The sequence below is a fragment of the Vigna unguiculata genome, chromosome 3, assembly GCF_037176805.1.
Source record: "Vigna unguiculata cultivar grain cowpea cultivar isolate G323 ecotype 2 chromosome 3, ASM3717680v1, whole genome shotgun sequence".
NCBI classification, from domain to species: Eukaryota; Viridiplantae; Streptophyta; class Magnoliopsida; order Fabales; family Fabaceae; genus Vigna; species Vigna unguiculata.
In genome coordinates this window covers 63,790,687-63,805,422 of record NC_140794.1, presented here as the reverse complement: position 1 = coordinate 63,805,422, position 14,736 = coordinate 63,790,687, and the positions used below count along the sequence as shown (strand labels likewise).

At 29.9% G+C, this 14,736-nt stretch overlaps 2 protein-coding genes across 2 annotated transcripts; one reads left to right on the top strand and one right to left on the bottom strand.

Annotated features, from left to right (window-relative positions):
- The first annotated feature begins 1,167 nt into the window (after positions 1–1,167).
- Positions 1,168–2,437, top strand: ZFP2 (zinc finger protein 2). Its single transcript, XM_028062695.2, has one exon. It carries the CDS (start codon positions 1,553–1,555, stop codon positions 2,048–2,050), a length of 498 nt encoding a protein of 165 aa, XP_027918496.1. The 5' UTR covers positions 1,168–1,552; the 3' UTR covers positions 2,051–2,437.
- Positions 2,438–12,993: 10,556 nt separating this feature from the next.
- LOC114177106 (CASP-like protein 2C1) lies at positions 12,994–14,075 on the bottom strand. The gene is made up of 3 exons (XM_028062355.2): positions 13,714–14,075; positions 13,499–13,631; positions 12,994–13,409 (listed from the first exon to the last, which is right to left on the bottom strand). The coding sequence occupies exons 1-3, from the start codon at positions 13,869–13,871 to the stop codon at positions 13,155–13,157; spliced, it is 546 nt and encodes a 181-aa protein (XP_027918156.1). The 5' UTR covers positions 13,872–14,075; the 3' UTR covers positions 12,994–13,154.
- Positions 14,076–14,736: the final 661 nt, after the last annotated feature.

The following is a 14,736-nucleotide window of genomic DNA, read 5'->3' as shown; positions in this document are numbered from 1 at the left end:
CATTTTTATTTCTCTGCTACTCAACAATTTTATAAATAATTAACCTTTTTGCTCTTGCACAAAGAAATTACATATTTTATAACTCCGTCACCCATGTGCTTGGCCCAGTCAACACATTTGTAAAATCACTGAGCCAGAATAATGGAGAGAGAAAGACAGATAGAAGAGGAGGTTTGGTCATAATTAATAAGGGCACCGTTCCAAAGACAGAGTACAGAGCTACAACCATCTGTTTCTTTCTCCATTCTGGCTATTGACCATAGTTGATGAAATTGAAGGCATAGCATTCAATACGAATCAGTTCTGGAACTGTCACTGTTAGTAGTAGTAGTAGTAGTTGTTGTGCTGTAACGACACAGAGAATCAGAGAGATGGATTTCAAAAGGGAACAGTACGAAATTCACTACATATCGACATGTAGGAATATTGTGCACAAGTCACCCTGCCTTTTTATTTATTTCATGATTCTATTCAAAGTGAGGGTGTACGGTGCAGGGTGAAACGTAGAGTTGTAGGAAAATAAAATAAAATAAAATTTATAATTAATACATACACCTGAGTGACAGAGTTGAAAATATTATTTTTTGGGGGAGGGGTATATCTGGCAATGCTCATGTCATTGCGTGCTTTGCATTGGGACGAAAGGTAATAATCCACATCGTGTAAATTCAATTAACATGATGAGAAAAAATGGATTATTGGTTGGTCTGCCATTATTGATTGAATAAAACCAAATTGAGTAGGCTTTGTACTGATTATTATATGTACATATGGGCAGACAGATATGCATTGGTTCTATATTAATTACTAGGTAGATTATTGTACAAAAATTTATAGAGTGGATGATAGTAAGTAATTCATACGAATGGTTGAATAGTGGTTAATTGATTTCGTTAAAATGGGTTGAGTGTCCAATCCTGAATGGACAGATAGTGGCATAGGTATATATAGCACGCTCTTGATTTAAGACAAAAACGTAAAAATAGTCTCCAATCATGTTCATTGTTTAGTCGAGTCAAGATGGTTTATCTTCCCCATTTTGTAATTCCAAAATTGGAACATTGATGGAACACTGCATGATTTGAGTTTAAACTCCTTGTTGACAAGGGGTCACCACAACAACAACAACAACGCTACTTACAACAATTTTCTCATTACATACATGCTTATTGCAAACGTTCACTCATTTTCAAGAGACAGAAACAAAGTTAAAATACAAAAAAACCTGATTAATCTTCTTGGTGGGTTTCATACGGGGTACCCCATAACATTATTTTTTGGCCATCGACCGACAAAGGATCCAAACTCTGCCATTAATGAAGGCGACAACCTCTTTGATTCTCCATTGATCTTGCAGATACATGTCCCTCTATCTCACTCAATACCCTCACTCTTTCACTCAATATACTACTATTTCTGTCTGCAGGAACAGTGAACCTTTCACCCTCTTATATTACATAAACATCCTCTCTCACCCCCCCCACTTCGCACCCTATATCCTTTCCTCTCTATTGCTTTCTTTCCCACACTACACTTACTGCCACTATCTTCTATGGCCATGAATTTCCACCCCAATTCTTCTCTTCACCTAACTCAGCCAGATGATCAGATCAATCACCTCAATCTTGATCTTCTTCTTGAACCTTCTTCCTCTTCCTCATCTTCTCCTTCCCCTATAAGTCCCATTGAACCCAGGATATTCTCATGCAACTATTGCCAGAGAAAGTTCTACAGCTCTCAAGCGCTAGGGGGTCACCAAAATGCTCACAAGCTCGAGAGGACTCTTGCCAAGAAGAGCAGGGAAATGAGTTCGACCATGCAGTCTTACGGAGCACCGGAGCAAAGATCAAACTTCACTCCTTCGCACCATCTTGGTCGTGCTCTTGGGGTTAACGTTGTGGATAACCAAGGACAAACTTATGTGAGGCTCGCCGGAAGAAAAGAATACAGCTTTGGACCCAATGAAGGGGTGGGTTCTTGGTCCAGGGGTTACGCTTCCGAGCATGTTCAGGAGGATATTGGGCAACTTGACTTGTCGTTGAGGCTTTGAAACTTTGAAATTTCAACATGTGAAGCTCTGTCATCTATAACATCTTGCTTCTGTGACTATGAGTGATAAGATGAATATTATGAACCGTTCTGAATTAATTTCTGATTATGAATGTAGCAAATTAAACAATGCCCCAGTTATACGCGGAGTTAGCTATAGAGAGGGGCTATCTAGTTAGGGGTCTGTGGGGGAATCAATCGTGTAACAATTTGAAGTGACACTTTTTAGAAGATCAGGACGTGCCAGTGCCCATTTTTTTCTTTACAAGGTAAAGGAAGCTTTATTTCAGGTTACATAGGTTACTATATTCGTGACTGTGGCTATCTTTATGGTTTACTTTTGTACCTTTTTTTGTACTGTAAGAATGCCAGTATATCTATTATTCAATTTTTTCACATATTTTTAACATTAAAATAAGTTTCATAAAGAAAAAATGGTCGTGAAATTCAAACACTGCACCAGACTAGTAGTGTAACTAATTATCAGAAACAAACCAGGCTACCATTTTCCATAGTCTAAAATTCCATGCAATGTTTTTAGGGATTTCCATGCTTCCATGCCGCATTGTTTGTTCTTTTGTTAATATTTCTCTAACATGAAAGAGTTGCAGATGCACATAAATAGTTATGTTGCAATACTGCGTAGATAGATACACTCAGTTTCCTTGAGATTTTATGCAGGCAATAACACTTTCCTGCAGTTTCTGGACTCTTAACACGAGAATACAGTTTGAAAAGTATTTCATTTTCACATGTTATTGTTGGTGGAAAATCAAAGTTTTCAATGTGTATAATAAATAAGTTCCTTAAAAGTTCTATGTGCATTTAATTATTTGATACTACCAAATGTCTCCTTCAGAAAGTCATCTATAGTTCTGAAGTGCAACAGTTCTTGATTCTGAAAAACGAAAGTGTATCATTTTCCTTGGCTTCGCCATCAAGCTTTACTTAATTAAACAAGGGCTTAACAAGAAAGGGAAAAACAAATGACTGTAACAAGGTTCTTAGTTTCTTCTGACATTGAAATGAACCTGAACTAATGAACATGTTTGAAACTAGAAAGAAAAAAAAAAGTAATTGAGATATATATACCTGTTAAAGTAGTGAGATAGAAGAGACATATGTAGATGATGTTCTAAACAATGATCATTGTCTCTGGTCTGGTCCTTCACCAAACACATGCAGTAGTCTACGGCTCTCTCTATCACGGGCTTCTTATGTTGGAGATAAACGAATAATTGGTGTTTATTTTGGGGAGTTAGGGTGGAGTTTAATTTAATGCGTTGAAAATTGGTACAAAACAATTATGAAGTGAATTAGTTATGTGCATATTGAAATCGTATTTTTTTGGTGCGCATAAGTTGCAGAGTTGGTGCTTCAACAATTGTGCACTGGACGTGCTTCCGTTACATCACGATGGAGTGCAGGTTGCATTATTGCATTGCTTTCAATTTATTTGTGGTTCTGCTTATGCCGTACAAATTGAGCGTTCAAAGAAAAATAAAATCACAGTCTCCATTTTTAACAAAAAAAATAAATAAACATAAAGAAGTCACTTACCACACTTTAAATATTAAATATACAAATTAAACTCAAATCCAATATTTGACTCAAGATCAATATATCCAATATTATGTATCACTGTCAAAATAATATATTGTCATTTTTTATACCAATAAATCTAATTAGTAACTTTTGGTAGAATCCATTTTCTTAATCAAGTTTATAAGATTAGGAGTATTTAAAGTATTCACGTGGACTACCAGAAGATGAAACATTACGAATTCGTCTCAATATATATGAAATGCTTAATATTTTATTATTTTACGTCCTTATTTGATTTTTTTTTTATATATAAGAGTCCATACTTAATAGAAATCTTATATTATACAATGAAATTATACAACGATTTAATTTTTCACTGATTTCTCAATCGCGTCATATATATTTATCTCCCAGTTTTACTATTCCTCTTGTTTCTTGAATTGTTTAAGCTTTATTTGAAATGTTAAGTTTTATTTTAATTAATTGAAAATAATTTTATTTATTAAATTGTTATTTAAAATCGATGAATTTGTAAAGAAAATGTTTTAATCAATCAAAACATTATTGTAATATGTTAATTTAACTGAAATATTTCAAACTATTCATATTTTAATATGTTAAAACTATAATGAATTAAAAATATGTAACAAGACATCAACTTCTATTTTAATGTACTAAAATTAATGTTAATCTAAAACTAGCTGTTTTATATAAGAATTATCTCCATCTTCAATTAATTTGGAAAAAATGTTCTAGATCATTTCAAAACTTTGTGATAAGCTATATAAGTTTAGAAAAATACTTTCAGGAGTTCATTAACTAAATTAATCGCTTCAAAATCATAAAGACGCATCGAAAATGATTTTGTATTTACAAATTTCTCATCTGGTTAGGAATCACAATGTGTTAAAATAGGTACTATGAGTATCTACATTTAGAGATGACAAATAAATTTGTGATCATGGATATTCTTCAAATTTATTTTCATTTTAAATTGAAATTTGTATGCGTATGAATATTATCTAGATTTTTCAATTAGATATGGTAATAAAAATGTGTATGTGTGTATGTATATATTTGTCATATTCTCGTTCTCATTCCCATCTTCATCTCATTGATGTTTATGTTAAAATTTTCATATAAATTTGACACTTATCATATTTTAATTGATCATATTTTGTAAGTAGACAATTTATTTTAACTTATAATTACAAAATGAGGTACTAAAAAGAAGAAAAATAAAAAATTAATGATTTATTATGATTTTGCAGCTATTTCTTCGAGAATTAAAAATGATGTAGTTGAATCCCAAAATTCTCGGCTGAGCTCCAGTAAGGCGGTCAGGGAAGGATCCAGAATATGACTTTTGGAGTTGAGCCACAACAAAATGGTGATCAACACTTAAGGTGGTGCATGACTGAGTTGAAAGAATTCTCTTTTTTATCATCGAATTAGTTAAATCAAGCTTAAGGAACATTCTTCACCGTTTGTCACATTTTACAAAATGATTCATCAGTAATCACACGTAAATGAATAAAAAATAGTCATCAAATGACTTTGCATAATATTTTTTTTAACACTGCCTTAAAAATGTACTACCACGACATGGAAGGACTCAAGTAACAGGTCTCTGAAATGAGTTAAGCCAACCAACTCACTTGAAGTTTAAAAGAGATAATAATAATTTTATAGAATCAACGCATAGGAAAAATATTACTTTTCATTGTCTGAACAAAGACAGGGAACGCTTATAAATAAGGTGTGGAGTATCTAATCTTGTTCAAACCAGGAACAGCTAGTAAAAAGATGATATTTTTATTTTTTTTTCTGTCAAACATTGAATGAAGTGGTGTACCGATTTTGAAGAGTTAAAATAAAAGATTATTATTATTATTAGGTTAAAATAATGGAACATGATTAAGAAGGTTGGAGAAAATGTTGATTAGTTATGGAAAAGAAAGACTTGGTTGAATGGTGTAATAATTAGTTATTTATAATGGCAAAGGAAAATGGAATTGCAATGAAGGTGCAAAGATATGTGGAGGGACTTAAAATGTCAAATGTAGAAGTTAGATGGATGATTAGTAAAGCAGACAGGGATTGTTGCCAAGTACTTTTGAAAACTAGGTAAGTGGGTTGGATACGGTCGGCCATGATTCCAAGTTATAGAGTTGTGAGGGGCCATGTTAGGTGTCTCTTTAAGGTTCTAATGTAATCCTCGTGTTCATGCTCCTAAGTATATAGCACACAAACATAACATATATTATATATATATACATAATAATCATCATTATCATTATCTATATCTATATCTCTCCATTGTGGTCCATAGATCCTTGACTAGGAGTCCTTATGGTGGGCCATGTTCTTTGTTACTTGCTTAATCAACCACTTATCATCGTTTCATTGTTTAAGGTAGAGGTCCGGTTTGTGATGTGTTTCTTTTTTTTAACCGGTTCACCTAAAATCAAGCAACAAATTCACTCTCTTTCTTCTTCCAGTTAAGCTGCTCCTTCAAGTGCCTTCTGGACTTTAGCCTTTTTAAATCACTTACTACACAAACTTTCTCTTTCAACGTTCCTGTCAACATGCTCATCTTTCATTATACTTTTTTTTTTCTCATGTATTTATCTATCAAATTAGAAACTCTTTTTCTCCAAATCTGGTGTCTGCGCCATGCTCCACTCTTCCAAAACTTTCATACAGTACAAAAAAAATCTAAGAGTTTATAGATTCAACGGTAAAATTAAATTAAATTAAATTAAATTACCAAGTCGCATAATGTTTTGATTTGAGCGACAGTGTTTGTTTCCGAGGGATTTTTACTGGAAATCAACCCTGTTGGGTGAAAAAGAAGGAGGAAACAATTTGACACGTAACGGACACTGATAAAAGATTGGCTTTCACAAATGTGGTGTTGGAGCAAAGAAAGCTGTATCCAACAAGTAACAAATTAAAGCAATGTGTCAAAGTGATTCCACTAAATTTCATTAGTGTGTCATTATCATTTAGTTTGCATGAACCATGTTCCTTCATGTGATCATAATCTGGATTATGTTCCTCTTTCTGAATTTGGGTTATCCTTTTTCTTTTTGCTTCCGTTTCCTGTAAGATTTGGTTTCCTCTCCATCGGTTTTTGCCTTTTTCGTTTAATACACACTGCTCTTGCACTCTGCATCCATCATCACTTACAATCTTAAACCGTCAAAAACCTATTATTAATCTCTATGCTCACCTCCTTATTATAATATTCAATCTACAACCATTATTATCTCTTTAGTTTTCTAATTATCATGAATTTAATATATCAATTAAAACCAACAAATAAATTAACTATGACCGAAAAGTGAATCAACCGATTGATTTAAAAAAATATATACAAATAAAACTATTATCAATTTTTTGTTTCCTAAGAGGGACAAATTATGTCCATTAAATAAAATTATAAAACTTAAGATTAAATGACAAAGGTTTTTTTTTTGGAATAATAAATAAATTTCAAACAAGATTTTTGAAGTTTTTTTCAAATTCGAAAATATTTTTCAGAATATTTATTTCGATTTCTATTTTATAATTCGAATCTGAAACACTCATTTTCTAAGTTTTTTATTTTAAATAACCCAAACAAATTTTTTTCCGTAGTTATTTTCTCTTCAATCTTTCACCTCCCATCATAGGGATTTTGTCCTCAATTCTACACGGCTTTGTTTAAAAGAAGAAAATAAAGCGCTGGGAGAGAGGTGCAGAGCATTTCACGGTGCAAGGGAAGGGAACGTAAAATTAGGGTTTTGAGATTTTTAATATATTTTAATAAAAGGTTAAATATGTTTTTCTCCTTCAAATATTCACAGAAATTTAAAATTAGTCCCTCTTCGAAATTTTTGACCAATTTAGTTATTTATCTTTAGAAATGTGTGAATTTAATCTTTTTAATCAAATTGTGTTAAGTTTATATAATATTTCAAGCACAATTCACCATAGTATTTGAATTATTTACAACGCTTGATATATTTTTTCTTCAATATTTCAATATTAATTCAAATATTATCATAAAACGTTTTTGAAACGTCAAATCAACTTAACAAATCTTGGTTCAAAGAACTAGATTCACACATATCTAAAAATGAATGACTAAATTGATTAAAATTTTTGAAGAGAGACTAATTTCAAAATTTAGTGAAACTTGAGACACCAAAAACATAATTAATCCTTTAATAACTGATAAAATGGGAATAATATAATTTATGGGGGTGCAGGAAGAAATAAGATAAGTGGAGGTGCAGTAAGTAGCAGCCCCTTAAGTCATGAAGTTAGGTCCAAATATCCCAAACAGAATTATATGCTACAGTACTAGTTTTTCTATTTTGAAGTCATCTAGATCATTTACGAAAATAAATTGTATATATTTTATGGAATAAAAAAACTCATCAGACATCCAATTTTTACATTTTAGATACTCCTAAATATAGAATGGGATTCAGGGTGAATTTTATTTTAGGTGTATAAAGAAATATTCAAAAATACTTCATAACCAAAAAAAGAAAAACATCTGGACCCAACTAAATATAGTTTGGGGATATTTCTCTTGGGCTTTTTATTGTTTTATTAAACAATTAGACGGTATCTATAACAATATATAAAAGAAATTTATTTTTTTGTGTTCATATTTTAAAATACTAAATTTATCCTTTAAATATAGTAATTTATTAAATTTTTAAAAATTAACCATTATTTTTACAAATTTTTTATAAAATCGATTATATCTGCTTCTTCTTTTTTTATTTATTAATGGTTATTCTTTCACCTATTCTAATATATTTTATTTTATTTTATTTTTAATAAATATAATTTTAATGTTAATATGGTCATTGTAAAATAGAAACAACTAACCGTTATAATGTCATATATTAAAATAAAATTTTCTTCCATTTTTCAAAATAAGTTTGAAATGTGATACAAGATTAAAAATAATGGACTAAAACGGAAATAAAAAAGAAGTCTTCTTTTTAAAAATATAAAATTCACCATAGATATCACTATTTATCATGACATCTTAGTTAGGGATGATATGTTAAAGCACATCAATTATTTACTAGAAAAACATTATTAAAAGTAAAGATAATGACAAAAAAACATGCAAACATAGAGTTAAACATGTAAAAAAAAATGACAAACTTCTTTCAGAGAAACTAAACAAGCAATGACGGAATTAAGATATGACAAGGGGAGCCACGGCTCCCCCATTTTTTCTTTTTTTTATATATATTTATATATTTTTTAAAATTATATTATATATTATTTATATTAAGATTATATTATGGAAAATTATAATAAAAGATAAAGTAAAAAAAATTTAATAAAAACATTAATTTATAAAAAGAGATTAGGGTTTTTTTTTTTCTACTATAAGATCTTTCCACCATGTAAATTATCATGAAAGTATGTGAAGAGAGATAAATATAAAGAGATAGATAGATTGAGAAATAGAGGTTGGAAACACATAGATTGAGATTCTTGTATACATTCTTGCATGATCTCTCACAAATCAAGGTTAGTATCTTATTATGATTTATGTATGTTAATTAGTTTATGATTCTTTTTAGGATGTTTCTTCCAAATTAAGTTTATCCCAAATTAATATAAACCCTAATTATGATTTTAGGGATTCTTTTATGAAATTGGTATGAACCCTAATTATAATTTTTCCTAAATTATTATAACCTTTGATTATGAAATTTAGGGATTTTGTGTTTTTCGCTACTTATGGTAATTTTTTTTTAAGTTTTGAATTTATACAATATTGCTTATTTAATTAAAGTAATATGAGTTTTGTTATGTTTTGCATTGTGATAATTGTGATTTGTGAATATAAATTTTATTTTTTTCTAAATAGGTGAGAGGTGATAAATTTATATTAGAAAGATTATGATAAAAAGTAAAAAAATTGATTCCTTTTTTTCAAAGAGGAAGATTTGTGATGAAGATGAAAAAGAAATGCATTTACGTTAACTAAACTTGAGAAATTTAATAAGAACCAAGAATTCTCTAAAGTTCTCAGAGTTACATATAATGAATTTAAAAATTCATTAGAACGTGATATGGGAAAAACGACATCAAATTTAACAATACCACCAAATCAAATTGATGAGATACGAATGACTGATCTAAAATGGTATTCATGAATTGATATCATGATATAATAGCATGATATAATAGCGAATGATAGTAATATTTTTTTGAATTTTACTATTATGCGTGTTTGTTTTAAGGAGAAGAAATGAAGAGAAAAAAATGAATAGTTTTTTTTTCTAAAGAAAAATTATATATAACAAATCTAATTTGACCCCCTTACAATTTTAGTCCAAGTTCCGCCACTGTAAACAAGTCTAGCTAACTATGATGAAAAAAAATCAAAACAATCATATATGACATAACATCATATTATCATATTATTTATAGTAATTTTATTTTCTAATCCTAAAGAAACCAATTTATTCATGTAATAATTTTCCTCTCTAAAAATATGAAAACACACTTAAACTCTATTTGTTTCATATCTCCATGCATTTATTCTATCCCCTTTAATAGACCAAGTAGAAAAAAGAAAAAGTTTTACACAATCATACATAATCACTTTTCAATCAAACACGTATAAGTCAATCTCCAAAGAATGCTCAATAAAAAAGTAGCTTTCATGATTTTAACATATAAAGAATTTTGCACTTAAAAAATAATAATAGAGAAACTACCAATATTTATACATTTATGCTTTAAAAACCTTGAGTGCCTCAATTTTGCCAAAAGTATACAACTATAAGTGAATTCATAGACTAATCTAACAATATACTTTATTTTCCACTTGATTTATCACATTTAGAAATCTCTTAACTTTTTGAAGAATAAATTTTAGACCAATTAATCATGACTAAATCTTATTTATAAACCAGATTTATAAATCTTTCCTATTATTATGTTAGATAATTTATAAACATAAAAACAATAAGAAAAAGAAAACTAGATATATCATTATAAGAAGAACGAGATTTAGAATAAAAAGGAATAGAAACTCCAAAATCATACAAAGGTAAAGTTGTCAAAATGGGTTGAAACTCGCGAGCCAACCTGGCTCACCACGAGTTCGGGCCGGGTTGGATTGAAATTTTTTTACAAATTTCAATACGGGTTGATTTTTGACCCGGCTCATCCGGGTTGGACCCGTGATAAGCCAAGTTGGCTCACCAACCCACAGATAAAAGGGTCACACAAGTGTTTTTATTTATTTTTATTAAGTTGGGCTTTACATTTGGGTCATCTTAAGTTATTTTTTTATCCAACACATAAATAATTTGTATTTTTTTTATTTTTGTTTGTATTTGGATTGTATTAAAGTTTATTTAGATTTTAATTAGAATTACAATTTAGTTTTGACTAAAAAAATAAATAAAACTAATATTTTTTTTAATTAAATGAACTCGTGAGTCAACCCGTTTAATCTGTCAACCCGTGATGGACCGGGTCGGATTCGAACTTTTTTGACTCACTAAAAAGTGAACTGAGTTGAATTGACTCACTAAATCATCAACCTGTAAGGTCGAGCCGGGTCAGACCAAATTATCCATTTTGACATCTCTATAAAAAGGAAATGAATATGTTACAAAAAAAAGACTCGAAATTTCTAAAATGAGATTTTTAATGTCTAATTAATTCAAAGACTTGATATTCTTAAATTTTATGCAGCTTTCCTTCATAAAAAAAATAAAATAAAAGATAAGACTAAACATTAAATGTGTGCATTATTCTGAACGGCTCTGATAGCACATTCGATGTGGACCAAAAAAAGATAAAGAAAATAGTGTTTAGTCTAAATTTGAATTTGCTTCTCTCTCTCTCCCTGTCAGGCAAAGATTATTAAAAGATATCTTTAATTTGTTATTATTAAATGCGAGAGTAACCACTTAGTTTGGGTCGATCATGAATATGACAATGAAACATGACACCAAACTCTCTTTGTAGATCAATAAAAATGGTGGCCACCATATCTCACTCTTCTCGCACACTCCATTCACCATTCTGCCCCAATTTTCTCACAAACTATTAATAGATTCCATGTACCGTACGACAACTTTAATATCAAAACCATATGTTCACCAAAAATATAAACTAAAGATGAAAAATATAAACTTCTCATCTTTGTCCACACTTTTTTCTATTTTTTATTTTGTCTTCTTGAATAAATATGGAGGAATTTTTCTGCACTTTCTTGATTTAAAGAGCCCTCAAATATCTAATTAAGTGTGCGTCTGTTTTTCCTATTATTTTTGTTCTTTCAGTGTTATTAATAATGAAAAAGGAGATAAATTGTTATTATCTTTCACTACTAAATAAACTCATATTTTTTGTCAATTTTATTTTGAATTTTTTTTAAGAAATACTTACAAATTTTGTTGACAAAAAAAAATTACAAGAAATTGTTACCAATTTTCTTGCAAAATATTTTGTATAAATACTTTTTGTAACAAATTTTATAAAAAATAGTTATAAATTTTATAATTTTGTAGGAAATGATTATCTACAAAAGAACTACCTCCAATTAAAATTTTTAAAAATAATGACAGAAAAAATAAATTCTTGTAAACTTTTTTAACAAATTTTAAAAAAATATCTCATGTAATATGAGAATTTCTAGTAATGTTTGCATATTTTTCTAAAAGAGTGATACGTTAATATTAATAATGGGTCGACCTATAAACTTTTAAAAGTTATATATTACCCAATATTTTCTTTTATTGCATGTAGAATTTTCAGTTTATATTTAGGTATCATGCCTTCCGTTTTGATTTTATTTTTGTACTTCAAATTTCTTATCCTTTATCTTTATTTAATAACTACCAAGATGTATATATGTCGTTACACAACATAGAAGTTGTATATGTTTATAGTTTTTACAATTTAGATATCTGGTTATCAATGTCTTCGTGGCATATTTAATCTTTTTCCACCCAATTATACAATAATGTTTAAAAGTTTAACTTTTACCAGCTTAAATAATTATTTTGTTTTAATAATATATGATTTTATTTCCTTTGGTTCTCTTTATTTTTTAAATTATTTTCATTTCAGTCCACGAATCACAGTATAAAAAATAATAATAATAATAATAATAATAGAAAATGAAAAAGGTTTAAAAATATAGAAAACCAAAACACTCCACTAAAAGGTTATGCTCACTTTTTTTTTTTCACTCTTGTTATTCATGAAATTGATTCTTTTTTCTTTCTATTTTTCTTCCCTTGTTTTTGTTTCTTTCCTCACATTCCTTTATCTGGTAAAAGAGAGCAAGAAGATGATACAGACAGGGAAAACTCAAGAAGCAAAAGAGAAGGAAAATACACCAACGTAAAAGCATCTAACAACAAACTCTCCGAGATTTTCTTCACAAAGTTTCGTCATATATATTTTTGCTTCATGTTGAAAACTTTCCAGAATACATTGAATTAAAAAAAAAAAAAGTTTCCAGAACACGAAGAAGAAGATACTAACAATAACAATAACAGTGATGATCATGACGTGCTCTTCAAACGCAGGAACCACTTTGGGGAATACATCCTGAACACTCTGTAGGCTGAGATGGTGGATATCAGAGCCATCAAGATGGACGCTACATAGCCACAGAGGAACGCTCCTCCTATTTGGATGCAGAATCTCGTGAATCTGTCACAAACCTTTACCCACTGAAACGCTTCTGACCCTTTCACTGCTATCATCGATGCTCCAACTGATGCAGTGTTTGTTCCAAATGTAATGTACGCAGCAATCTGTTCACAAATTTTAACACAAACTCATATTTCTAACAATTTCTCCAATCACCACACATTCAATTTCGCAGATTTAATCTTTTTTTTACCTGATCCAAGAATAAAGAAATCCAAGCCACGTACATATCCGACCCTTTCAAGTTTCCTCTGGAGCAAGTTGAGTGTTTGCATAATTGAAGCAGATTATAACCTGCAGCCGCAGATGTAGCATACACCAAGATCCTATACAAACACAAAATTCCTGGGTCTGGTTCAGAGAATATTGAGAGAAAAGACATAAAGAAGAGGAAGAGAAGGGTCTTACTTGAGAGCATTCAAGTCATTGTAGGTAGCTTTTTTCTGAATACCCAAGAATACAACCTTGGTTTGAGTATCAAAAGCAACCAAGCATGTAGTTAATACCAAAAACAGTATTGCTGATAACCTTAGACACACTTCTCCTCTCGCGATTCGCAACTTCATTTTTTTTTGGATGAGATGAATCGATTCTGTCCTGTGCTCTTAACTTTTTCTCCACTCTGAGCTTATTTATGGAATTGTAGTTTACATGTTGACCTCACAATTCTGGCTCAGAAGTATACACGAGTGTGGTGTGTATCGACCCCATCAACGATTACCTAACTTTTATTATTACCCATCTTATCACAACTAGATTAGTAGGTGGATTGCTATCTTTTTGTGTACTTATTGTGACCCAAATAAGTGGTTTTTAAAACCACTCATACACACTCACATTGCAGTTGTATGGTTTTAAGGTATTCTTTCTGGCTGCCCATGGAAAAATTAAAGTGATGGAGACTCAAGAGTCTGAGGTTTTCTTACTACCAAGAAGGTTAATTTTAACCATTTTTTTCTTCCTTTGGAGAAAATTAGTTACTCGAAAGAGATGTTTAATTTGTCATAAACTAGTTTTGAACATGAAGAAGATTAGTTATATAAGTGAGGAAACTATACAAAATTGGTATTTATTTGGTAAGACAGAGACAATGATAATATGATTTTTATTTTTTTATTTTTTTTATAATTTAGTGTGAATTATTAATTAATATATTATTTTTTTATATGAGAAAATAATAATTTATACAAAATATGAGTAAATGTATAATTTTCCTTTTTACTTGTTAGCGCATAATGATCCAACCAATTTTCACCGAGTCATAAATATAGAACTTTTGTTGTCTCATTAAAATCTCTGATACGCTTAATGTGGTGCATGGACGTGGTGAATTTATGGAAAACGGAAATGAAAGTGGCCTAAGGTTGCCACTTGGTGAATTAATATGAAACAGACGCGGGACACGTGTAACTAATTTAAGTGGCTATAACT